Source organism: Paramisgurnus dabryanus, chromosome 4 (assembly GCF_030506205.2).
Source record: "Paramisgurnus dabryanus chromosome 4, PD_genome_1.1, whole genome shotgun sequence".
NCBI lineage: Eukaryota > Metazoa > Chordata > Actinopteri > Cypriniformes > Cobitidae > Paramisgurnus > Paramisgurnus dabryanus.
The window spans coordinates 4,015,083-4,040,763 of NC_133340.1; the positions used below are offsets into that span (position 1 = coordinate 4,015,083).

The 25,681-nt window shown below is 38.7% G+C and overlaps 1 protein-coding gene across 11 annotated transcripts in view; it reads left to right on the forward strand.

Moving 5' to 3' along the window:
* LOC135746809 (activating transcription factor 7-interacting protein 1-like) overlaps positions 1-20,218 on the forward strand; it is a 37,357-nt gene extending 17,139 nt beyond the window's left edge. For 5 of the 11 annotated variants that reach the window (XM_065265506.2, XM_065265517.2, XM_065265509.2 and 2 more), the window contains exons 2-10: positions 6,727-6,789; positions 7,519-7,965; positions 8,345-8,720; positions 9,695-9,864; positions 10,042-10,188; positions 10,317-10,391; positions 10,558-10,625; positions 13,452-13,594; positions 13,738-16,405. In XM_065265506.2, the coding sequence (XP_065121578.1) occupies positions 7,525-7,965; positions 8,345-8,720; positions 9,695-9,864; positions 10,042-10,188; positions 10,317-10,391; positions 10,558-10,625; positions 13,452-13,594; positions 13,738-15,413 (3,096 nt within the window). In that variant the 5' untranslated portion in view covers positions 6,727-6,789; positions 7,519-7,524 and the 3' untranslated portion in view covers positions 15,414-16,405. Of the gene's footprint in view, positions 1-4,264; positions 4,458-6,726; positions 6,790-7,022; positions 7,421-7,518; positions 7,966-8,344; positions 8,721-9,694; positions 9,865-10,041; positions 10,189-10,316; positions 10,392-10,557; positions 10,626-13,451; positions 13,595-13,737; positions 16,411-16,436; positions 16,493-16,597; positions 17,276-18,088; positions 18,124-18,242; positions 18,301-18,469; positions 18,545-19,245; positions 19,275-19,383 lie in introns of those variants that run through there. The other 6 variants (XM_065265515.2, XM_065265516.2, XM_065265513.2 and 3 more) reach the window with 6 other exon arrangements.
* The last annotated feature ends 5,463 nt before the right edge of the window (positions 20,219-25,681 follow it).

Genomic DNA, 25,681 nt, shown 5'->3' on the forward strand with positions numbered 1-25,681 from the left:
TCAGAGGAACCACAAGAAAAGCACACGCCTGACAATTGATGATGGAAGAAGATCCAAATCTGTAAATTCAAGCAAATAATCGACAGGAATAAAGACCATGTGTGGTGTTATGGTGGATGGATCTTTTGAAGTAAGGAACCAGAGAGATTTGGACAAAGTTTGTGTGCAAGATAGCGACTAAGGACAACACAAAATCAAGACACTTTGTTCCGTTGTTTCTTCACGTTTAAATGACAGAAATGGTGCAACTGCAGTTGTTTTGATTGCCAGCAACAAAGCTGGTGGCCATTTCGTGTTATTGCAGTGCAGAGCTGAGAGAGTGAAATGGCAGGGTGGGGGGAAGGGCTCTTAAAGAGACCTCGCTGAAAATGTCTCACTCAGTTGAAGCTGCAGTGTGCACGGTTTCATTCTGTTGTGCACACAATTTTAATCTAGTAACCTGATAAGGATTTCAGATCAGTTGCATAACGTTCAGTTGCAGTTTGCAGTTTTGGGGTTTTTTCATATTAGTAAGTACACATAGAAGGCAGTTTAAATAGGAAACCTAAGATCAGTTCATAAAAAATTAACCTGATAGCTTGATCCAGTAGTTTGCTTCAGGTTGCTTAACTAAAAACCTTCAAGTGGTTTTAGCTCCGTCACATGAGCGAGATCTGAAGCGTGATCCATATCTTAACCGGTCTCAGCTGGATTCAGCCAGTTTCTGCCGGTCATGTCTCTGAGTGGCTGGCTGTGCATACTGTAGCAATAAAACAGGAAGGCTAAATAAACTGTTTATTAAACTACAACTTAATACTATGGGATTTATTTTTGTCACTTCCTAGCTTATAATAATGTGTCTCCCTGGTATTTAGAGAAAGGCATCGACCTTTAATTTTTCGATACGTTTAACATAATCCTCTTCGATTAATTAGAAATGCGCACAATCTGGGCGTGTCTTTATGTTAGTAGCGGAGAGTTTTCACAGCTGTGTTTCAAAGCAGCATTGTGTTTTGCAGTTAATGGAATTTGTTTTCAGCAGTAAATTTTCAAAGATGTTAGGGTGTTTTTTATACTAGCTGCAGATCACAGCATTGGGTGTCACAATGGGTAGCACAGTTGCCTCGCAGCAAAAAGTTACCTAGTTCAAGCCCCGGCTACGTCAGGTGGCCTTTCTGTGTGAAGTTTGCGTGTTCTCCCTGTGTCAGCGTGGGTTTGGTCCGAGTACTCCGGTTACCTTCCACAGGCCAAATACATGCTGGTTAGGTGAACTGGAGATGCCAAATTCCCCCTCCCCCAACGTGTATATGATAAACTTCTTTGGATCAACTTGTGTATGTTTCCCTACATCAGGGATGGGCAACTTTGGTCCTGGAGGGCTGGTGTCCTGCAGAGTTTAGCTCCAACCATAATTAAACACGCCTGAAGCAGCCAACTAAGAAGAAAGTAGATCAATCAAGAAGAAAATAACTGATTAAAAAGTCTAAACTAAACTCCGTTCCACACTCTAGTGAGTTAAGGCCTTTTGCCGCATGGATTAACCCGTTCTCGCCATAAATATAGCCATAGATACTAGAATGGCACTAAGAATAAACAAACATGCAGCATTTACTTTGCATTCATTTAGCAGCAGCTTTTTAGTCAAAAGCGATATTAGCAGTGTCGTAATGTCGGAAATTGTATAATACACCAGAATTTAATGAAGCTAGAGCAGACTAATGCATAGTGGAAAATAATATTAGTGCAAAACAAAGTGCAATGAATGAAATCCCTTTTAATCTCAAATTTATGCAGCAGACCGAGATGCTTCTTTAGCAACAGCTCTAAATTTCCACCTCATTTTCCAATTTTATTTGTTCCAATTTATTCTAAGACAACCTTCGGTCAATATGAAAAAAATTGCTTTAGGTTTGAAAATAACTATTGCGGCTACCTACAGGGCTTTGATCAAACCTCACGGGCATTGCTTTAAGCGAGAAACTTCCCAAGTGAAGACAAAAAATCCAACAGATGTTAACCATATAAATGATCTCTGGTATTAACTTAATTAAGTTTGCTTGGATGTAGCAGTTTTCATGTTTGTTCAGTCAGTAATTGTTTGGTCAATCAAAGTTCTTCAGGCTCTCTTCAACTACTGGGGTGTCAGGGTTTTTTACTTTTAGTTGTAATGTAAATATATATTGTACGTGCATAGCTGGTGTAGTTTAGGTACAGTAGAAGTAGTGCTGATTAAACGTTTGTATATGCCATGTGTGAGAACTCGCGCTGGGTGTGTGTGAACATGTTAGAAATTCTCTTCTGTGGAAAAGATTGCTGGTGGACCTCTCCATTCAAAACTCAGCCTAGCATTTGGTTTATGGAGCTGATTAGCAAACCCGTGTGAAATCTACAGCCCTATAGTTTGCTTTTGTTTATTAAGTATTTTGGCTAATTTGATTGCGCGTAAAAATCAGTGTAGTATCCGCAGTTCAGTTTAACACATTTTACTACATTTACAATCATTCCCTTCAGTATGGGAAATGCCAAAAACATTTCTTATTAGTGATTATACTAACCATTCTGATAAGTACACTGATAGTTTGGATTGATTTGATTGTGGCCTTAAGGTCTCACAGGCTGTTCTGGTCATTGATGAGGACAAGATGTTGTTTTCATTTTGGAAGTGGCAAGTCTTTGTGTGTATTTGCACACCACTTGATCAATACTGGAGGGGTGCAGAATGCGTTGGCATGAAAGGGATCTTGAACTTGGCATTGAGGAACTCAGTAAAATTAATATTTTACCAGAGATGACCTCAAAACGATGCCAAGTTAAAAATGTTTTGTCGCATTATTCATAATACAGTGAACCAATGATTATTATGAGATCACTGAAAGATTCTCGCAAGTGTGAATCGGTTTGACAAATCGATCACGTCACTGTATTTGGGTTTTAGTAGTTACTGACTCATTTACTTACTAAACCTCAATTAGTTTCAAGTCTTCAAAAATGTTTCAGATTCATTTTGCTGCGAAGCTAGATTTCTGTGCGAATCTTGATACAGGCTTCTAGATGATACGTAACATTGTGAATCGGATTAATATGTTTGTGGACCGTGTGAAAATTAATGCGAAATTTATATTACCTTTGTGCTGCATTACAAATGGCATTAGAGTTGGGTTGTGAAATCGGAACGGCCTTGCTTTATTGTCACATGCAAATTTAGTTTGTTATTGTTTTTTTTTCTCCCTCTTTTCCAACTTTTATTTTTAGACACAGTGGGAGATGACAGGAAAGGAAGGGAGATGAGGGAGAAGTGGGAAATTTCCCGTGTCGCATTAAAAACCGCATCACCTGCATGAGCACTACAGTAAACTTTGCTGCACATGCATAAACCAGACCAGCTGTGTGCTGTTTTGATGTTTAAAATTTGTGAGATATTAGATTACGTAGCTTGGTGGCCGAAGTTTCTCGTTGTATGAGAGTATGAGTTATTGTAAAACCAAACTTGGGAAGGATTGTTGGATTAATTTGTGCCACAAATGTCTGGCATCACGCATTGATGTATGGCCTTCATTTTCAATTTAGTTTTGTATATGGCAAATTACTCTTAACTGTATTTTTAGCATGTTGACCTTTAACTTCGTTACACACTGGTGTGTGTGCACTCACACATGTAATGACAAAAGCGGATATGTTGTGCTATGTAGGTAGTTATTCATTAAAAATATGGACTTTGAAAAATACACACACAGTTGTCACTTTTGTTTTTAAAATGCAGTTGGAAGAGTTTTTTGCTGTGCTCCATCTTGTGTTGAGACGTGGTAGTGCATGTGGGTTACACCCCCCTGTGTTTAAAATGGCACAGTCCGTATCGCAGTAATTTTCCACCCTGTTTCTCTGTGCCTGTAATGCAGCAGTGGGGGAGGGTTGGTTTTGCTTGTCAGCTCACGCTAGTTTTCCCTCTTTAGTACCTTACTGATTACTTTCCTGTATTCCCTTTTAGTTTTTAGTTGTTTCTAGAGAGTATTTATAAACATTGTTTTGTTTTTGGAACACGTACAATTTTAAGATTATGTCCGGTCTATCGTTAAGCCATTTTTAGGTTAATAAGAGTACCACAGTTTGATCATGAGTAAAAAGTGTCTTTCATTTCAGATAACACTGTTCTGTTGGTTGTAACACTACAAATGTTCAATAGCAACGCTGTTTGGTATAGTAACAGCCGTTTGGTATAGTTACAAAGAATGTGCTCCACCTCTCCACGTGAGACCCCCTCCCCCTCCCCCTCCCGTTCTCTCTGTCTCTCTGTTTGTCTCTTCAATGTGTAGTGTGCGCTTGGAGCCAGTTGGAAACAAGGCATGCTCACGTTTTTTCGCTCGCTTTTAATGAAGGCCTACTTCTGAAGAGTACACCTCAAGATTGTTTTTTGAGCTCTTTTTGTTATTCAGGACTTTTTTTAAGAGTGTCATTTTCATTTTGTGCTGTTTACCTTTAAGGTATATGGACTTTTGTTTGGTTTTTACCTTTTAGCCATTTTACTTTAGTTTAATTTACCTTTTCTTTCTTTAGTTTTTTTACGTTTTCACAGTATGACGTATCTGTTTAATATACATATTAGCTGATCTTTTTTTTATTCTTATTTTTGTTTAATGTTGGATTACGGTGAGATTAGCTCGTAAGTCTTGTTATCGACAGGCAAATTCGAGTATCGAGTCATAGTCGTCGCTCTTTTTTTTTTTCGAAACGTTAGTGATTTCGTTTATTTATTTTTTACGTTTTTTTTGTCTGCGTTTGGCAAAAAATGTATACCAGGTGTCAGACGGCTCCAGTGAAATAATCCGCTATTTGGTTATTTTTGCGAACAAACGTGAAATTTTTGTTAACGTGAAGTGTAGAGTCTTAGCTTGGGAACGTTTGGAACGCTTACCTCTATGTAGTTATCAGCCTAAACAAAATGGTTAATGGTTATTGCTGAAATGGTATCTGATTGAAATGGCCTGTGACTGCATATGAGAGCTTCGGGAGAGGAAACGATATACAAGTGTGTGCCTGGTGTTGCACCACAGCTCTGGCAACCATTTTGACTTTGTGCAGAGAGCGGCAACCTCAACGTCTCTGCTTGTAGTTAGGATGGGGGTGGGGCGCACTGAGGCTGTGCGCAGCGATCAACAAGAGAAGCTTTTTCGAGAGCAGCAGCCATTTTTGTAGAAAGAATGTCCTTTCTGTGTGTATATATATGTATACATTATATGACAGAGGACATGGAGGCAAACAGAGGCATTTTTTACTGACACATGCATACGTTTAGTTCCAACAGTATATTAAAATGTGAGATTTTGTTTGTTTTTACGCAAGTTCCTTGCAGTTTCTTACAGCTAGGTTACTTTAGTTTGCTGTCGGTCGTGACTTAAATAGAGTGAAACTGTGCTGTGGCGTTCCCTGATGCATGCAGATAATGCATTGCATGCTCCAGCTTCATTGTGTATGCATGTGTGCAGCCTAGTCACATGTCTTGCACCTAGCTCAACATTTTGAAAATTGTAAGTGATATTTAAATTGGGGGATACAACCCATTTAGTTAAAAAAAGGTCTATCATGGAAACCAGAACTTGTAGGATGAGTGCTTTAAGGTGTTGCACGTGGTCTATGAGGAGCAGAATTTGCTATATATAGGAACGACATTATTTACATCGGCTAAGCTGAAAATTGCTTATGCAGCAGCAGTGAGGTGTACTGTTGCAGGAATGTGGTTGTTATTGGTGTGGAAAAACAAAGAAAGCAGAAGGATTAGGGAAAAGGGTAAAGTTAGTATGTTAGTGTCAAACATTGACATAGGTCAGGTTCAGGCCTAAGAAAGAGTTTTGATGCTAGTAGAAAGCACGTTTTAATGCTAACTTGCTCAAATCTTGACAATACTGGAAGCAGTACAGAAAACGCTAATAAGGAAGTAAATATACTTTTTACGTTAGCTGTTTTACTGTTTACTGTAACAGTTGAAAAGAAAGTTTAAGCTATTGATGTTCTGGTTACGAATTCATTTTAGCTTTTTAGGGCTAGCATTGATACTTTAAAATACAGTAGTTATAATTCTAGTTCAGTTTTGTTATTGTCTTGACTTGGTGTTTTGAACAAAGGTGTGAAGTAGTATTTTGACTCACTGCTCAAGTATTTGTACTTTGTCAGTGTTTTTCCTTCTCACATTTTTTCTCAATTACTTACACATGACTACATTCGGATCAATTAATAAAGTAAAAAAATTTTTTGTATTTAATTATTAAATTTAATGTAATAAATATTATAAAGTAAAAGCTTAAGAATGTAGTGAAGTAAAGGAAAAACACTGATAATGTACAGATAATTGACGAGGTACTAGATTACGTAAAAAATTAAAGTAAAAATATTTTACTTATTGCTGTAACCATTTTTGATTCAATTTCAAAACCAGTTTTTTTTAGCGTTCAGGATGTCATACCTTTACTAGGCTTTACTAGGACAGTAAGCTGAAACTGTGTGTGGACTTTGTCATAACTATAGCTGCAGGTGTATTGTATCCGTAAGTGCATAAAACTAGGAAAGTATTAACATTACGAGATCAAAAATCTTGGGAATCTATGTAATTACCTCGTATTTAAGACATATGTAATAAAATTAATTGACAAATGATATGTAGTAAAATGAACTACTAAACAGCCAGATGTGGTGTTAAGCAGATTTTGTGTGCGAAATATGACTTAATTGACTTTTATTTTATGTTTTTTTTTTTAGGATCCTCAAGCAAATTGCTACCAAATCCATGAACAGAAATATACGAGACATCACAGAAACCTGGTAAGACATACTAAAATAATTGTTTTATGACCTTTTAATCTCTAAACTCCCATACTTCTGAGTGTTAAGTACGCTAGTTACTTTGAACATTATATAATGCACTCCACTTGTCGCTAGCAGACTCTGTAGTCAGCTCATTTTATTGGCCAAGAAGGGAACCAATCACATTGAAGGGGAGGACACAAAGCCTTCTCTCCCTCTTGTTATTCTGAAATCAGATGCACTGCTGATTCTTACGCCCCTACCAACCGGCTAGTTATGTCAATTGAACTGAGGAAGGGTTTAGGTTTTAGGTCAGGTTTAGCTACTTTGACAGTGGTTTCTCAGTGACTTGTTAATCATAGAGGTAGCTCAGTCTCAGCTTAGTCTGATACTGTAGGTAAACTGGGGCAGGGAGATGTTAGACTGTTGTTTACTTTGATTTGGCTGAACTGCTTTGAAGAAACCTGACTAGTGCTTAAGATGTCCAAATGACCAGCGTTACGGTTATAGTTTTGTTACAGGAAGGTACTGTGATCGAGGCCAAGAGAATTTTCTAGAACAGGAAATAGCTTTTGAAATGACACAGTGACACCTAGTGGTTGGTCTTGAAAAAAGCTTTTAACTTGGAGTCCAGGCAGAATAATCGTATGTGAGTGCTGCGCAGAGTTTAGCTGACTAGCTTGTTTGGTGCATGAAGTGTTTAATCATCTGAATTTTTTTGACACACTTTCCTGCTGTTTTTCTTAGGTAAAAATGGAAGTAGCTGTACCAGAGGAACCTCAGAAGAAAATCTTCCGTGCGCGAAAAACGATGAAGATGAGTGATCGGCAGCAGCTGGAAGCATTGCACAACACCCTGAGCTCCACTTCACCATCTTCCTCCTCACCTACCCAAACGCCGCTGGTGAACGGCATCCACAGCGAGAAGGACAAGGAGAAAGTAAAGGAGAAAGACTTGAATGATAAAGAGACGGACTCTGTGTCACCTGCCCCTGATTCACCTCACTCTTTTCCTTCTCCATCTCTTTCTGTCTCTGTCTCTCCATCTCCCACTCCACCCAACACACAGACCACCTTACCTTCTCCTAAAAATGGTCCAGAGAAGAAGAGCGATGAGAAGGCCAAGGACGTGAAAAGAGAGAGCGAGAGCAAAGAGGACGGAAAGAGTGAGGACGTTAAAGTGGACGACAAAGAAGTGAGTTTCGGTTCGAATCGAAGAAATTACTTCAATGGCTTCCACTTGACCTTCATCGTAGTGTGAATGTAAATATAGGGAGCCCTTTTCCCAAATGGCGCAATTGATGTGTGTACTTGCTTCCTCATTCTGAAGGGGCATTGCAGTCGCACAGTGGCCTTGCCGAGCCTACAGTGTCGTGGACTTCGTGGAAAACCACAAGGTCTTAGGACGTTTTTTGGAACAGGACAATTGTCTTTATTTGATAACATCAGAATTAGATTAGGAATTAGTTTTTGGAGAGTAGAGTAATGATGCTTTGTTTTGTGGTGAACGTGGAGAAATGTTGCGATAACATGTAAACTAACCGAATCATGCAATCTCTCATTGTTCTGTTTAGGCTGATAAATCCGAGCATTCCAGTTCTTCAACAACACCGAATAAAAAGGGAGACCCCAAAAAATCAGATACGGAGAAAATGAGTGGTGAGGAGATGGCTGATGTGGATGACGCTCTTGTGACCACAGCCTCTTTTGGTGACGGTTCAGAAGAGAAAAAGGACACAAGCAATAAAAGTTTCAACTCTTCTCTCTCTGCCTCTCCTTCTTCTGGGATAGACTGCGATCCAGAAGTCAAAGAGGGATTTCTGTGCCTGAGCGAAGAGGACGACGTCCAGGCAGAGAAAGATGAAAAGAACGACCAAAATGAGGAGAAGATGAATGTTGATGCGGTGAAAGAGGAACCAAAAGATAAGAAGGGGACTTCTGAAAAGACAGGTGAGAACTTGCAAACCAACCTGGGTGAACAGTTCGTCAACAGCCTGCTTCAAATGCTGTTTACGCAACCAGTGGTGTTCTGTTTTATCGGTCCTGACACTTATACATGACATCAAAGTATTTTTTATTTGTACATCTTGGATTCCAACGTGCTTGGGATTCGTTTTCCCTCCAACTGTAAAGGCTGTGACATATCAGTCATCTAGCGGCCTTTACATGATGCGAATTTAAGGGTCAGAGCTTGAATTTTGGAAGGTCTCGAAATACAGTTACGGGGTTTTTTTTCACCGATATGACATTTTTTCCATGGATATCAATAGAGGATTATTCAGGCTGATATCTGCAGAGACCGATAGTTAGGTGATTATATTAACATGCATTAACTAAATTCTGAAGATTACATTTTTCTGAATATAATGACCATTAATATTGAACATTAAACTAGTGATGTTTCTTTATATTATCAATACACAGAGCTCAAATTCAATGCACTTCCTGGTTCTCTTGTGATTGACAGGATATATCGACCATAACTTGGTTGTTTTTAAACTAGTGTGAAAAATTGCTTCTATAGACGATACCGATTATTGGCCGATATATCCGTGCATCTCTACTTTACAGTATGATTTGTTAAGCTTACTTATGGGACAAGTTCCCCATGAGTGAAAACCCAGCTAAAGTAATTTTTGTGATTTACTGTTTTCAACATAAAATCATCCTACATAATGTAAAGAAAGTTTTGTGTAAATTAAACCTTGATCTCTTTAATATCGACTAAGGCCATGTCAAAGATTGGAATCAATGATGCTCATAATCTCGTATTTTGAGTTAGACTTTAGCTTTGATTTCACAGACCGGGTCGCATATTTGCGAAAAGACTTCGATGTGGTCCTATGACCCAAGATGTATGATGAGCACTGTTATAATTGCTGCCCTCAAGCCTAAACTCTTTCACTGCCTCTGTTCAACACCAGATGACAGTCCTTCTGCTGGTACAAAGAGATCCTTGTCAGAAGAGGAAGATGACAAAGAAATCAAGAAAGAAAGAGATGGAAAGCGAGCAAGGTTGGATGGCGAGGAGCTGGAGGCTCAGCTGGAGCTGAAAATTACAGCCACCGGTGGGAGCCGACATAAACTGGAGAAGGTGCGTTAATTATTCGATTTAATCAGCATGTGTATTTAAGGGAGTATGTTTTATGGATTTTCATGTTGTTATTTATTATGCATCTGCGGTATGTTGTTGATCACCATTAACAATTATTACAACACGTCTGTGTGTGTGTGTATAAATTGGCATATATGTTGATTGTCTTTTGATTAGATGGTACAGCAGTTAGTAGAGGAACGATTACGGGTGCTGCAGTTGACTGTATTTGACCGTAGCATAAAAGAGCTGAAAGAGAGAGTGGAGAAGATCGACTCTGCAAGCAAGCAGCAAAATGCCCTACAGCATATAAACACACTACAGGTGAGCCTGAAAGTTTATGTCTGAATAGTTACGCATTTGCTGCAAATACATACAAAAACTTTGCTTATAATCTCATTGGTGTGAAAATTGTATTGGATTAGAGAGTTAACCCTTCGAATTCATTTTAGGCTAAGATATCCCGGCTTGCAAAAAAGTTTGGTGCTGCTAACCAGGCCTCGGAGAACGCAAAGAGAACTCAAGAGGTAAGAACCATGGCTGGACATTGTAAATGTATGATTTAGTTATAGTTTTAGACTGTAAAATTGCAAAGCATATCACCAATTCTACCATCTGCGAATACAATGTTGGTTGCAGATAAAACATGCTTTGAATTTTAAATGTGAATTTTGTTCACTTCCATTCTTACAGGTTTATTCTGCATCTGCTGTTGCTCAGGCCACCAATGCTGCCAACATGACCCAGAATGCACTGCAACGGTGAGCATCAGAAAGCATTGTTCATTTATAAACACAATGGGGCAGTTTCCCGGGCAGGGTTTAGAATGATCCAGCACTAGGCCTTTGTTATATTAGTAGTTTTATCAAACATAACCTACAAAAAACAATACTGTTGTGCATAATGCGACAAAACAATGGCACTGATATATGTTAAGATATGTCAGGCCAAGATGTTTTTCAATTAAGGCAGCTCAAACATGCATTTTAGTCTGGGACTAAGATAAGCCTTGTCTGGGAAACTGCTCAATATCAATGAGGTTAGAGTCGGAATCTAGGAATAGCGAAAATGTATATAAATAACTTTCATATCTAATTTAGAAATCAACATCTCCAACCTGAGCAAAATATTCTCAAAGTTTCAGTCTTACTGAGCTTATTTGTTTCAGGTACAAATTTGCACATTATGAAGTACCATCTAGCTATTTTCCACCTATCCTGTGCCTACTAAATCCCAATTTAAAGGTGCATTGTGTAACTTTTAGAAGAATTTATTGATAGAACTGCAATATACACCACTGATAATATAGATCTATATTATAAAGACCTTACAAAACAAACTATTGTTTTTATTACCTCAGAATTTTTATCTACATACACCGCGGGTCCCCTTACATGGAAGTCGCCATTTCGCATCGCCAATTTTTTCAGTGGCCCTAAACAGACAAACTGTTCTATTTTTACATACGTTGCCTCATGTGATGACATGTTTGTCTTGTAGCGGCTACCGTAGCTTCACTATGCGTTTCGAATGGGAGAGGTGGTTGTAATGCACAGTCTCACCACTAGATGCTGCTAAAAATCTACACAGTGGACCTTTAATGTTGCCTTTTAACTACACTAGTTAACAATTGAAGTGGATCAAAACCTTTACTAAAAGTTGTCTTAAAACCAATACCCAATACCCATTCTTATCTAAGGACAACTTAGATAAAAGTTTTTGATCCACGTCAAATGTTGACTAGTATATTTCCCCTGCCAGCGTTTAAAAAAAAAGTTGCCAATCAGCACCAACATTTTTTTATGATTTTCACAAAAGTTTAATGCTTCCAGAAAATTTTAATCTTTAAATATATAAACATACAATATATAAAATAAAACAACAAACCCTTTGCTTTAAAAAAGCGTTTCATCCTATGTTCATTTGTTCTCTTTGACTCACCTCATAAATATGGGTAGGTTTCTTAAAAAAATACCAAAATTATCAAAACATACAGAGTTTTTACTGGTTTTGGATCAGTGGATGCTTTAGGGTTTTATAAGTTGGGTAAGAGCGCCACTTAGTGGATAATAGCGGAAATATGGATTGCCGTAAAAACTCGTCATTGGCAGGAAAGCATTTTCTCTTAATTGACGAGATAACTCGTCAGTGGCGGGGAAAGAGTTGATTCAAAACTTTTAACCGATGATCTCAAAACTGGCAGAGGAGATTTTCCAGGGGTGCATTTTTCTGGTTTATATTCGACAGCAGCTCTTAAAATCAGCTGGAAAGGTTTGCTTTTCATGGATTCTCACCACTGTGGTTACATCAATGTTTGGATGTGTCTCCATCTTTATTGCATCATTTAGAGCAGTCATTTAATCACACTGGAGTTCCACAATATTGAATCTGCCCTTGCAGTGCCAGGAGGGATGTTGTTCTGTGGATGTCTTGACATGTCTCAACTATGGAAAAGAAGAAAAATCCATTCAATTATTGTTTCACGAGAGTCATTTTTTTTCTTACCTGCACTTGTTGCTCGTTTATCCTTCCAAATCCTTGTTTGATCCTTGTTTACTTGAAGTTCAAATATTTCTCCATCCTTTTCTCATTTATGAAGCAAATTCTCTGTAGCGTTGACTCTCAACACCTCTAGAGATTTTTTGGGATAGAACTTCCATAACGAATGCTCTTTGATTCTTCTTTAAAGACATCATCTACAGAAGTTACCAAGTGTTGTTAAGCTAAAAGTAGTTCAGTGTTTATTCATATGTGAGGATCGCGCAATCTCGCGTACTTTACGCGTAGGTTGCTTCTGTATGTAGAATGTAGCACAGGAGATGCATTGCATGTGTTACAGTGCTTGGAACATCTGTGTACATATACGAGTCAAACTATGCTTTGCAAGGCTGTTCGTTTGACCGTGAACATACACGTAATAAAACAAACTATACTCTGGGCTCTAGACCACCACTTGACTGTCTAATGCAGGAATGGGCAACTTCGGTCCTGGAAGGCCGGTGTCCTGGATAGTTTAGCTCCAAGTTGCTTCAGCACACCTGCCTAAAAGTTTCTAGTATGCCTAGTAAGACCTTAATTGGCTGCTTCAGGTGAGCTAAACTCTGCAGGACACCGGCCCTCCAGGACCGAAGTTGCCCATCCCTGGTCTAATGGGATCAAGTCTGTATCCCCACTAAGACAGAGTCTTCTGGGGTCATTATAGATCCATGTCCAACACCAGAAAACTACCAACGGATGTCTAGTTCACCTCTCTCTTGATGGATCAGCTAGATTTCTTAACTCTTTCCCCACCAAAGACGAGTTTGCGTCTTTGCATTGGCTCTCGCGCTTCTCCTGAATCTAGCTTGTATTTTGCACCCGGTAGTGCCGTAACTCAAAAACAATCGACATTAACGAAATGGTCCGAGAAAATGTAATGATATTGTAGTATCATATAAAAATAATGTAGTGGCTGAACAGGCACTGGAGGTGTTGATGAACTCGGACTCCGATCACTTAAATTTTGACCATTTTGAATCTGATCGGGACGTAGTCAGTGAGGGGGATGCCTTTCCAGACACACAAACATTTAGTCGTGTTGTTGATAGACCAAAAACTTGTCGAACTGGACGAAGACGAAGTGCACAGATGGGTCAACCTGTGGATACTGATAATTCAGACGGCGATACGTCGGACACTTCGTGGGGAGATTCATGGCCAAGGTCTCATTCTCCGATCCGAGCGAATGAAGGTAAGACAAACTAAGAAAATGTCTCTTTCTTTTGCATATTTAACGCTAATATGTGTGTTTGTGTCTGTTTATTGAATGTAAGGTCACACTTTATTTTACGTTGTCACTTTACAGTATTTTCAATTATTCATAATTATTTGCAGGTGGAACACAGGAACAAGGCAGAGATCAGACATTTGAAGCAGACAATTGTGACCAATCAATAGCTTCTGTGAACCATCCAACTGAAATTGAAGTTGAAGTTGAAGCTGAACCTGAACCTGAACCCATCAGTTATGATTGGCAAGAAATGACCTGGCAGCCAACAAACCTTCCTTTCCATGAGAATCCAGAGCCTCATGAGTGGCAAGAAATGAACTGGCAGCCAACAAACCTTACTTTCAATGAGAATCCCGAGCCTCATGAGTGGCAAGAAATGAACTGGCAGCCAACAAACTTTCCTTTCAATGAGAATCCTGGGCCTGTCGGTGAAGCTGCTGCTCTTATTTCAGAAGAACCTAAAGACTTTCTTGAGTTGTTCATTTCTGATTTACTGATTCAAAACATTGTCGATCAGACTAACCTGTATGCAGCTCAGTGTATTCATGCCACGGATGGCACTTCACAACATTCTAGAATTCATTCATGGAAGCCTGTCACAGTTTCAGAAATGAAAACCTTCCTGGGGCTGTTTTTTCTTACCGGTATCATTCATAAGCCTGAACTTGATATGTACTGGTGTGCAGATGAAATGTTAGCTACCCCCTACTTCAGCAAGGTCATGCCTCGCAACCGGTTTGAAATCATATGGCGATTTCTTCACTTCAATGATACTACAGGAAGGGCAGCCAATGATACCGACATGCTGTACGAAGTCAGGCCTGTCTTAGATCACCTAGTGTCCAAATTTCGTGAATTGTATCAGCCTAACACAAACATTTGCATTGATGAGGGTATGCTTCTGTGGCGTAAACGCCTAGCATTGGGAGGGAAAAATCCTGCCAAATCTGGAATGAAATCCTACAACTTGCGCGATTCTGAAACGGGGTACTGTTTTAACTTGAAGCCCTATTCTGGAGAAAGTTCTACCCTGGGAGACACTGTCGTCTCTCTTCTTGATCGCCTAGCAGGTCATGGTTACAGGTTGTTTATGGATAATTTTGACAACTTTGTACCACTGTCTGAGCGCCTACTTGATTTGAAAACCCAAGTTTGTGATACAACATTCCAAGAGAACTACATGGAAGTTGTCAATGAATGGCAGAGAGGCTACCAAGAAACATTTGCAAAGCAAAAACCAGAATGCTTTATGGATTTTAATAATGCAGTAAATGGAGTTGACGGAATGGATGAAAAGATTGGGTACTACCCTTTTGTCAGGAGGTCCCAAGAGTGGACAAAGAAATTTGTCACATATCTGTTTCAGATCAGTTTGTTCAATGCTTTTGTCATTTACAAAGCAAAAAACCCGCAAGGTAACTGTAAAACTCTCCTCTCTTTCATCAAGAGTGTTGTAAAATCGTGGACCAGCCAAGAACAGGTTGGTGGTGGGGAAGACAGAGGGACGACCTTTTTTGTCCCTCCAACTGAGTGCACCATCACTCCTAGGGCACCATACAACCTTGACCCTAGAAATAGGGTGCATGAAATTTTTGCAGTCCATGCGCTTGTTCCAATTGTGTCCGGTTCCAACAAGAAACGAACGACGAGAAGATGCAGGGTTTGTGCACGTAAGGGTTTACGAAGGGAGAGCTCGTTTTACTGCAAAGGTTGTTGCGTCCCCTTACATTCTGGGGAGTGTTACACGGCTTATCACTCAAAGGTTGATTACAGTGTTTGAATTTGATTTATTTTGTATTTATTTTCATTTTCATGTATTTCTGATGGTTTTATTTAGGAAAGAATGTATATATTTGCTTGAAAATGCACACTTTTCATAAAAATGCAGTTTTTTCCAAAATGTTGTTTTTCTGATGAAACCTACCAGGTCGAGTGGTGATTAAAATAATCACACAAAGATAGAATAAAATATTTTTTTGTTTAAAAGCAAACGCTTGGTTCTTTATTTTAAAATAAATGTAAGAAAATATTCTCTGAGGGCCAAAATTTTTTGCTGAAATCATTAAAAATGATAGCGGTGGCTGTGAACTTTAAAACAAAAGTTAGTGGGGAAATTGTTAATGAAGGAGTGTATGGTGTGGTCGGATCAATATGGTTGCTTGCTGCACGATACCCGCCTTAATTGCGTCATCCGCGTAAGTTGAAAATGTCAACTTAAGCGTGAAATTCGCATGTGTTGTTGCGCAAGACAATTAGCAAAGAGTTTTGACACATCTGATATGCCTTCAAATATGTTTTACTAATACTCTCAAAGTAAACAATTACATAAAATGCTGGGAATGTAAACCCAAATGGCGGCACATCTGCAATCTTGCAAAAGTGCAAACATCACTACCACTCGTTTCTAGACTAAGGCACACTAAAGCATTATTTCCAGAGGCCAGTACTTTTTTTTATTGTTGTATGCAATTATGGGAGTGTAAAGTTTGTTTGTTTTTCTCTCCATTTAAAACAAAGTAAAACATTGGCTGTGTCTTAATTCGAAGGCATGTGACCTCTGTGTACCACTGTTGTAATAACTTGCTGTATATATTATACATCTATTACTATATAATTGTAAAAGTAATACACATAAGCCAAGTACTTTGTCAAATTACCAGTACTGCTTTTTTATAATAAAAAATAGATCAAGTAATGTTTGTAGTGCCTAGTGTCCCTTAATTTGTAGATTTCTTACTAATTTTCAGTAGTGTGTTTACTATATATTACTATTTTTAATACGTTTATAATATTTATTTTACAGTACTGTTAAAACCGCTATGGATCCCAAACTGTCCGGTCCATCAGGTTCTGCTACAGGTGAGCTTATCAAAAATTGCATTGTTTACTACTTAATTTCTTTTTCTAGTTTTTTAAAAATCGTGATCTGATGCTAAGTAATTTCTTCGTTTTTACTGTCCGCAGCGATCCCAGCTCAGCCCAAACCGCTGTCCACGCCAACTACGGCAACCTCATCAGCACTGGCCTCCACTGCCCCCATTTTACAGATTATCTCCACAACAACAAGCTCTACTCCCTCATCCAACTCCTTGGCCGGCCAGTCTCAGACAGGCACTCTTTTATTAAAGACTGGTCCTAATACAGGGGTCATGACTACCAACGCCACAACATCAGGAGGCCAGTCCGTCTCTATTCAGCCACTTTTAATTCAGCTGCCTTTAACTGTGGCAAACGGGCAAAGTGGAGCACTAGTCAATACTGCTGGCGGTGTTGGTTTAATACCAGTTTCATCATTATCTACAGTTAATAGCTTGAATAAGGCGAAGACGACTACACCTACTACCACCACGTTTATTCTCCAAAAGACAACGGGTAGCATCGTTTCGTCTTCCACCACATTGTCGACACCCTCGACCCCAGGAATGTCTTTGGCGAGAGCGGTTTATCCGGGTGGCACAGGGACTGTTAGTTCACCCAGCACAGGGATATCTGTGACGTCGGCTCGTACGCCTACTCAGTGTGCTGCTGTTGTGGGAGTGTCGACGGCCGTGTCTTCTCCAGGAACTGCAGGGCCTGCGGCGACTGGTTCAGCGACTGCTGCGGCAGGTTCACCGTTGGCCTCTGCCTTGGCCTCAAAGACTGGTATGAGAGCTTCTGCTTTTTATTATCTTATGAAAAGATTTAAGGAACAATTCAGCTTAGATATAGGTACTGTAAAAAGTGAGCAAGTAAATATTGCATCTCACAATAAAGTGGGAGTAAATACGCACAATGTTTCTATTTTTCATTCTAAAGGGGACATATTATCAAAATGACTTTTACCATGTTTAAGTGCTATCATATGGTCCCAAGTGCTTCTATCAACCCAGAAAATGAACAACCCAGTAACTTGGTTTTGGTAATCATTCTCTGTAAGCATGGGAAAAAATAGGTAATTTTATTATAATAATACCTGTCCCTTAATTCAACCACGGCACTGACATTTAGTGCAGATAAACAGAGAAAAAAGTTAACAGCACAACTAAGTAGTACACCCACACAAATCATGTAAACAAAAACTTGTATTCTTCAAACGATTAGTCGCGACTAATCGTCAGGCAGCCCTTATAAAGTGGCGATTTTAACGTGATATAATAAATGATCTATGTGGTATTTTGAGCAAAAACTTCACATACACAGTCTGGGGACGCTGAAGACTTATTTTACATCTTAAAGTGTCATAAAATGTCCCCTTCAATGTAGCTATATGTAATATAAAAGTCATATAAATGTTTAAATCGAGTGTTTCTTGTAGTAATTCTTTGCAACCTTTTTTGTTTTACTAAACTCTTCTGACTGTAAGCAGATAGCACTTCAAGGAAAATGTAATGTAGTATTCATGCCCTTTATCCTGCTCAATAAATAAATAAATACTATAATTCTTAAATAACACCACTCCCCTCTCTCCTTTTTTAACAGACAATCAGGCCGCGACCAAAACACCAACTCAGGTAAGCATGTTTTGTTGTAAACAATGAGTTGAGTAAACCTGTAAATATCTCAAGCTGTTTTTTAATTGGGTTTATAGCAAAACAATTTTTTTTAACCCTAGCTTGTTGCCTCTTTACAGCCTGGCCGTCCCAAAGGATCTGTGATCGATCTAACTGAGGATGACGATGATGTTCAAGGTAAAACAAACTAATGTTACATTCAGTTCAGTTTCTCTGCACAAACTGAATTTTAATTAATTTCCAAATTAACCCAACTGAATTGGATCAATCTTATACTGATCTTTTTCACTATCCCACATCATAATTGTTTATTTCCTTTTTTTCACTATTTGCGGATGCTGTGCAGTAACAGGAGTGCAGAAAGCCACAGTTTCCCCCATGACACAGCGTGCACCTTTGGTCAGCTCGACTCCTAATGCTGGTGAGTTTCATCCTGTTTAGTTGTTTTTCTGATATTGGAATGTACCGATATATCACCCTATAATCCATATCTGCAGTTAAAAGCTAAGTAGAACAGCCAATGATCGGAGCAGATTATATCCTAGCAAACAAAAGGGGAGGAAAAAGGCAACAGAACTAATGCTATGTGGTTATTTTTAAATTGTGTGACAGTGACAACAGATTTGCAGTTTGTACGCTCTGCACTAATAGGTTTTCACACAAAATGATTTGAAATGGGTAAAAAACTATCGGTATCGGTAGATGTAATTCTGAGCAATTAAATTTTGTATCGGTATGGAAATGTTGTATCGGTGAATCCCTAGTAGATATATTAGAGAGAGAGAAGCACCGATATATCGGCCAATAATCGGTGACTATTTTTTACATTATCGGCTGATGGTTTTAAAACAGCCAGTAGGAACGACCGATATATCTTGTCAATTCAAAGAGAAGCGGAAAATGCAATGAATTTGAGCTCTGTGTATAAAAATTATATAGAAATCAGAATTTAGTTCATGTAAATTAATATAACCACAAACTATCGGTATCAGCAGAGATGAATAATCGGCATCAGTGGAAAAATATAATATCGGTGCATTTCTAATTAAAGTAGAATATTTTTGCTGCTTTGTTGTTGCTTAATATAGTAATGTCTTGTATGTGCCTCTTTCTTTGTTTTAGGAGTTCGTACAGCACAGCGCTCCTCTGTGGTGAGTCAGAATAAAAAAATTGCTTTATTACTTAAAAGGCAGTTGTTGTAGTTCTCTTGTATCCAATATGCTCCTTTTATAATTACCTTCTACCTTTTCTTTCTCCCAGGACTCCCCCTCTCTATCCCATCCAAGCTCTTCTTCCACCACCTCTCTTCCTCCATTACCATTAGCCCCATCACCACCTGCACGTCTCCCACCAGAGGCTGCACAAACGTCCCCTCCGCAGCAGCCCCAGCTCAAATTGGCCCGTGTCCAGAGCCAAAACGGAATCGTGCTGTCCTGGTGCGTCGCCGAAACGGACCGCAACTGCGCTGCTGTGGATACTTATCACTTGTATGCCTATCATCAGGACCACCAGGGGACAGCAGCGAGCAACATCGCCTCGGCTCAGTCGCTGTGGAAGAAGATCGGGGAAGTGAAGGCGCTGCCGTTGCCTATGGCGTGCACCTTGACCCAGTTTGTGTCGGGGTCAACTTATTATTTTGCAGTGAGGGCGAAAGATGTTTACGGCCGCTTCGGGCGGTTTTGTGAACCGCAGTGCACTGATGTCATTACTCCAGCTTTATCCTAAGTTAATTCCAAATGCTGGTAGGATGATAGAAGAGGGTGTGGTATAGTCGAAAAGAAATGTTATAATGGTTTGTAATTGTTACGAAATTAACTTCAAAGACCACTGGTTTAGTCTGGCCCTTCGTGTTGTTAGAAATGATAGAAAATTCAAATAGGTCGTCTAATGCAAATGGAACTACAGATACTTATGAATGCATACAGAGACGCGACACACTATTTGTTTCAACTTTATTTTGCAATGAGAGGGGAATGTGCAGACTTGCGTTGTGCTTGAAATTGTATTTTCCTTGTGCAGATTGTACAGAGTTAAGTATTTCTTTCTTCTTTTTTTTTAAAGTGACTTTTTTTAAATAAAACAATATTCAATACATTGCACAGATGTTCCATGGTAGAACCCGGAAGTTAGTTACATAAAACGAAAGTGTTCAAGTTTTGTAGCGTTTTTGTCTGGTACCCAGACACTCCAAAAATGACACTCAATAAAAGTATTGATATATTTAAAAAAATGACTTTTATTCATTTCTTAAACCTACATACATTGTGAACTAATAAATAACACATCTGACCATCTGTTTAATGACTCTGCCATAAATCTACAATTACTAATAGAACTATGAACGCTGCAAAAATGACTTTTTATCTTCGTATTTTTATTTTGTTTTAAGTATAAATATCTAATAATTCTTAAATCAAGATCAGCAAAATGACCTTAGAAAATAAGTCTAGTTTTTAGACCAAAAAATATCAAATTTTTCGTTATCCAGCCGCTAGAGGCTTGCTCCAAAAAGGAGGCAATTCCCATAGACCCCCCATGTTAAAATGACCAACTTTACAGTAGAAAATATGTTTACATCCTGGTACAAAATGTGTGTTTGGTCTGTATAGCTAATTTTTCCCTTCATGACAACTGTGAGAGGATGAATTGTTGTAACTCATCCGTATAAATAATATCAAGCCTTAAAATTCTGCATAATTAAGGGCGTGGCATAATTAAGAACTGCCAACTGCTAGACGGGTGTGGTTTTAACAACCAGGCACCTCAGCTTCACCCAAGTCCCGCCTCTTAACTGAAAATGGGTAATCCGCTAGTAATGTGTGGTGACGTGCGGCCAAGATGGCGATGGCCGGCACTGCCTAATATTGGCTTCAAAAACGCTCTTCGCAAAACTATGGGTGACATTATGGACGCTACTTCCATATTTTTTGCAGTCTATGGTTTTATGTCATGGATTTTCTTTGGATTGGAAGCAACGGGATGCACCCTACACAAAGGACCACTGCTTTAATCCCAGATGCTGCATGGATCCAACATTTTTCAATAGATGTTCCAACCCTTGTCTTGTTCCAGGCACTGTACATGCAAACAGATATACAAGAAGAGTGGCAGACAACTGGGTCCATGTAGTTTGAAATTGTGAAGAGAACAGGACAAGATTGAGAGCACATAGGCACAACTTATAGCTCCACCTTGTGGTCAATCTTCACCAAATTAGATTTTCCCGTTGTGTGGACACAAGCACAAATTCCATAGCTGCCGATATGTGTTCAGCTTTAAGTGCTTTTTTTATTAAATGCCAATCTGCAAGTTGGCACATGAACCAAAGACAAAAACATGGCATGAAGGAGTGCTATATTTGACTGGATTCCTCATAGAACTGCTAAACCAGCTTCTTGTAAAGCCACCGGAAGTGTTTGAGTAGCCATGTCGTTATGTTCAAACACAAATGCTTGTAAATGATCGACAGCAATACTTAAAAATAAAATGACTTTCAATTATACAGAATAAGAAATACGGAGATTGGCCAAATGGGTGCGAGTACTGTTACACACTGCCATAATTTTCTTAACATAAAATATATTAATTTGTTACATTTATCTAGTGTTTTTTCTGAAGTACTCAAAGCGCTTTACATACATCATCTCAACCACCACCAGCATGTGCAGCATCCACCTGGATGATGTGACGGCAGCCATATTGCGCTAGAAAACCCAGCACACACTTATTAGTGGGACAGAGTGACACAGCCAATCAGTATACAAGGGGATGATTAGTAGGCCAATGGGTAAGTTTGGCCAGGATGCCGGGGCACAACCCTACTCTTTTTTTTTCCCTACTCTTTTTTTATTTATTTTTTAACGACCACAGAGCGTCCGGACCTCGGTTTAACGTCTTATCCGAATGAATATAGTGTCCCCAACTATACTGAGGTTGAACCACACAGTGAGCACCCCCTGCTGGTCTCACTAAGACTTCTACCAGCAGCTTTGTTTACCCATTAGGTCTCCCATCCATGTACTGACCATGCTCAACCCTACTTAGCTTTAGTGGGCAATCAGCCTCGGGGGTGATATGGCTGCTGCCCGGTTATTCTTATGTGTGCAAGTTTGTATATATACATTCTAATATTATTATTAGAAATTAAATCAAGAATGAAATACCATTACTTCTAATGCTACACAACACTCCTAAAATAAACTAAAACAGTATTCAGAATGTTCCATAATGTCACCGAGAACTTCAGCGTTCAAACAGATTGGCATTGGACATGAGCACAAAAATGAATGTACAACATTAATAAAGTTGTATGACATTTATTTTAAATAAAACTAACTGCTGAAAAATTTTGGTGAGGTGCACGTCAGGCTACGCAGAGCAACGCAAAGCCTTTGCATAGCTTACGCCGTAAAACCCACACATGACTGTAGACGGTTTCAGCAGTAACAACCAAGGGGCCAAACGTAACTTCCGGTAAACTCTGTTAAGAATAAATAACAACAAAGTTCTTTAAATAGTTTATTTATAAAACGAGCAACAAAAAAAAAACATAGATTACTTGGGAAACCAAAACATTTGTTATTTTCAGCGAGGCATTTGTTCAAGATATCAGTTTAGCCACTAGTCAGACCATTAAAAACAAAACAAAAAAACGGAAGTATAGTTCGAATCCAGACGTGTATCGCGTCAGCGCATGTACGTCCGATGAAACGGTCTATAACTTGGACTTTAGGCCAAGCCAGATATACAAAAAATTTACAAAAAAAAAAACACATACAAAAACAGAATAATAAATATAAACAAGTTACGGTTAGGAAACAAAAAACAATAAATTTTTTAATACATTTTAAACTTGAATACATTTTAATAAATATAAATACTGTTTTCCCAATGGTTATTATTTTCTTCAAGGTTTCACAGTGTTTTGTGTACTTAACATGCTCGAAAACATTGTAAAGTTTTTACCAGACCAAAAGGCATGAGCAAAGTTTGGAAAATGGGTGTAGTAGGGGCTCTGCAGTGCCCCCTTTTTGTATCAGATGAACTGGGTTGCACATAACATTTTTGGATTTTGTGGAAAGTGCTTGTGGTGAACTTCTATGGGATTGATGTCTATGGTCAACATTATTCCAAGACACAGAAGAATGATTTTTTTATCATCATGAATGCTGTTGCCATAGCGATGGAGGAAATCAAGGAAAGGGGAACTGTCTCATATATTTTCTGCTTGCATTAAGTGATTTCGTTCAAACCTGAGCTGTATGTTTGGTCATAAGATCTGATAACATTTGATTTGGCTATCGTCATGGCCATATATGGTCACCAACTGGCAGCAGGAAGTGTCATTGACAGCACTACAAACTTTATAGTAGTCTTACCCCGTTAAACACATTTGCCGATGATACAGTGATGCCTCCACAGTGCTTGAGCCCGTCATCGCAACTAGCACCTATTGACGGTGTCAGTAACAACATAAACAAACGACTTTCATGGAACAAACATAACTTCCGGTAAACTTTGGCAAAGAATAAAAAACAACAGAGTCCTTTTAGAGTAGTTTATTTAGCAAAATAAACAAGAAGTAGATTATCTTAGTTCAAATCATAGCAAGGCATATCAAAAACTACACTGAGCTAACATTACTGTGTAAAAGTAATGTTTACAATGTTAACTACAGATCAGCTGCCAATCCTTCCTTCACATAGCGCCGATCCATGATCGCCGTCTCCCCTCGTCTTAAGGAAACCAATTTTTTTTATTTTTAACAAGGTATTTGTTCCAGAGTTCAGTTTAGCCACTAGCCAGACCATTAAACAAACAGAGACCAGAAGTTAAGCCTTGTCCAGAGATTTAACTGTCCAGACATTGACCACACTTAGATGATGTTCACCCAGATGCTTTACTTGAAAGCAAATAGACAAATCACAGATATGACACAAAACGTATTAAAAATATCATTCGGCAAGGAATTTCAACAAGAAATGTGGCCAAAGAAGTTGGTTGTTCCCAACTTCTTTTTAACCAATGGGAAGGTTATAAAGGAAAACATACAGACAGGAAAGAGAACTCAAAGCAATCTGCCTTGAAAATAGAAAATGCAATGTTTGTGACAGAACTGTAAGAAACTGCTGAAATTAAATGGGCTTCACTTACAGACAAGCCAAATGAAAACCAACACTTACACCAAAACAGAAGAAAACAAGGTTAAAGTGGGCTAAAGAGAAGCAATCATGGGAGTGTGGATCATTGGATGAAAATGATATTCAGAGATGATGCAGAAACTTTGCTCTATTGAAATATATCAAGATGCCTGCCTGAAGAAAACAATGAAATTCCCCGTCCGTTTATGATATGGGGTTGCATGTCAAGTAAAGGACCAGGAAAAATGGCAGTCATTACCTTAACAGTCAACGCACAGATGTACATTAAAATTCGGAACAGTTTTCTTATTTCTTCACAAGATTTTGTTTTGAAGATGATGAAGTAACTTTTCAGGATGATAATGCATCTTGCCAAAGAGCAAAAAGTGTTTCTTTGTGTGAGAAACCGGTAAACGCAGTTTTCTGCATAGCTGGTATATTGATTTGCATGTAAGCACATGAAGACATTTTTTTAAAGGGGTTGTTGTGCACTTATTATGCCTATTCTTATTCATGTAAACTCACTCAATGTTAAAACATAAATCAGACAATGCCCCAGCAATTCAGTGTAATTATTGTAGTGTAGTGAAATAATTATTATTATTCCAGCAATTGTGGTTTTAATGGCGGGGTGCATGATTTTTGAAAAACACTTTGGAAAAGGGAGTCGGGCCGACTACCAAAACACACTTATAGCCAATCAGCAGTAAGGGCATGTTTACCAGCCGACATTGTTGCCTGGGTTGCGTATGTGTGGGGCAGATCTAACAAAAGAAGGTCCAGATTCTGTTGGGGTAGGGGCGTGTTTGATTGGGTGATTTCAAATGTCAACATTTGTTTTCAGAGATCATGCACCCCTCCTTTAACTGTCTTTAAATACAATCCTGGGTCCACTTAGTCTGAGACCAAGACAAGAACAAAGACAGTCGAGACCAAGACCATCAAAAATGGTCCTACAACATTACTAAAAGCTGACTAAAATCAACAGAAGATAAAATTGTAATCAAATAATGTTTTATCTGTTTTTAAAACACCACGAATATTAAAATTTTTAAACGTTTATGGGCCGTTTCCCGAACAGGGATTAGACTAGTCCTAGACTAAAATAAATTTAAGAGCTGTCCAAACTAAAAACAATTTGCACTGACATATCTTAAAATACATCAGTGCCCTTTGTTTTGCCTCAAAATGCACACAAGTAATGTTTTAGTAAGGCATGTTTTTTTTTTTAAACTAGTTATATTTTCTAATTAAACTAAGTCTAGTCCTAGATAATCCCTTTCTGGGAAACCACCACATAAAGTTGGCACTAGGAGGTCCTGAAAAATGCGGACCAATGGGATTTATCTGTGGGTGGGGCTTCGGGCTGTTCACATTATAACGATAAATATAACTACAAAAAAATATAGTTTTATATT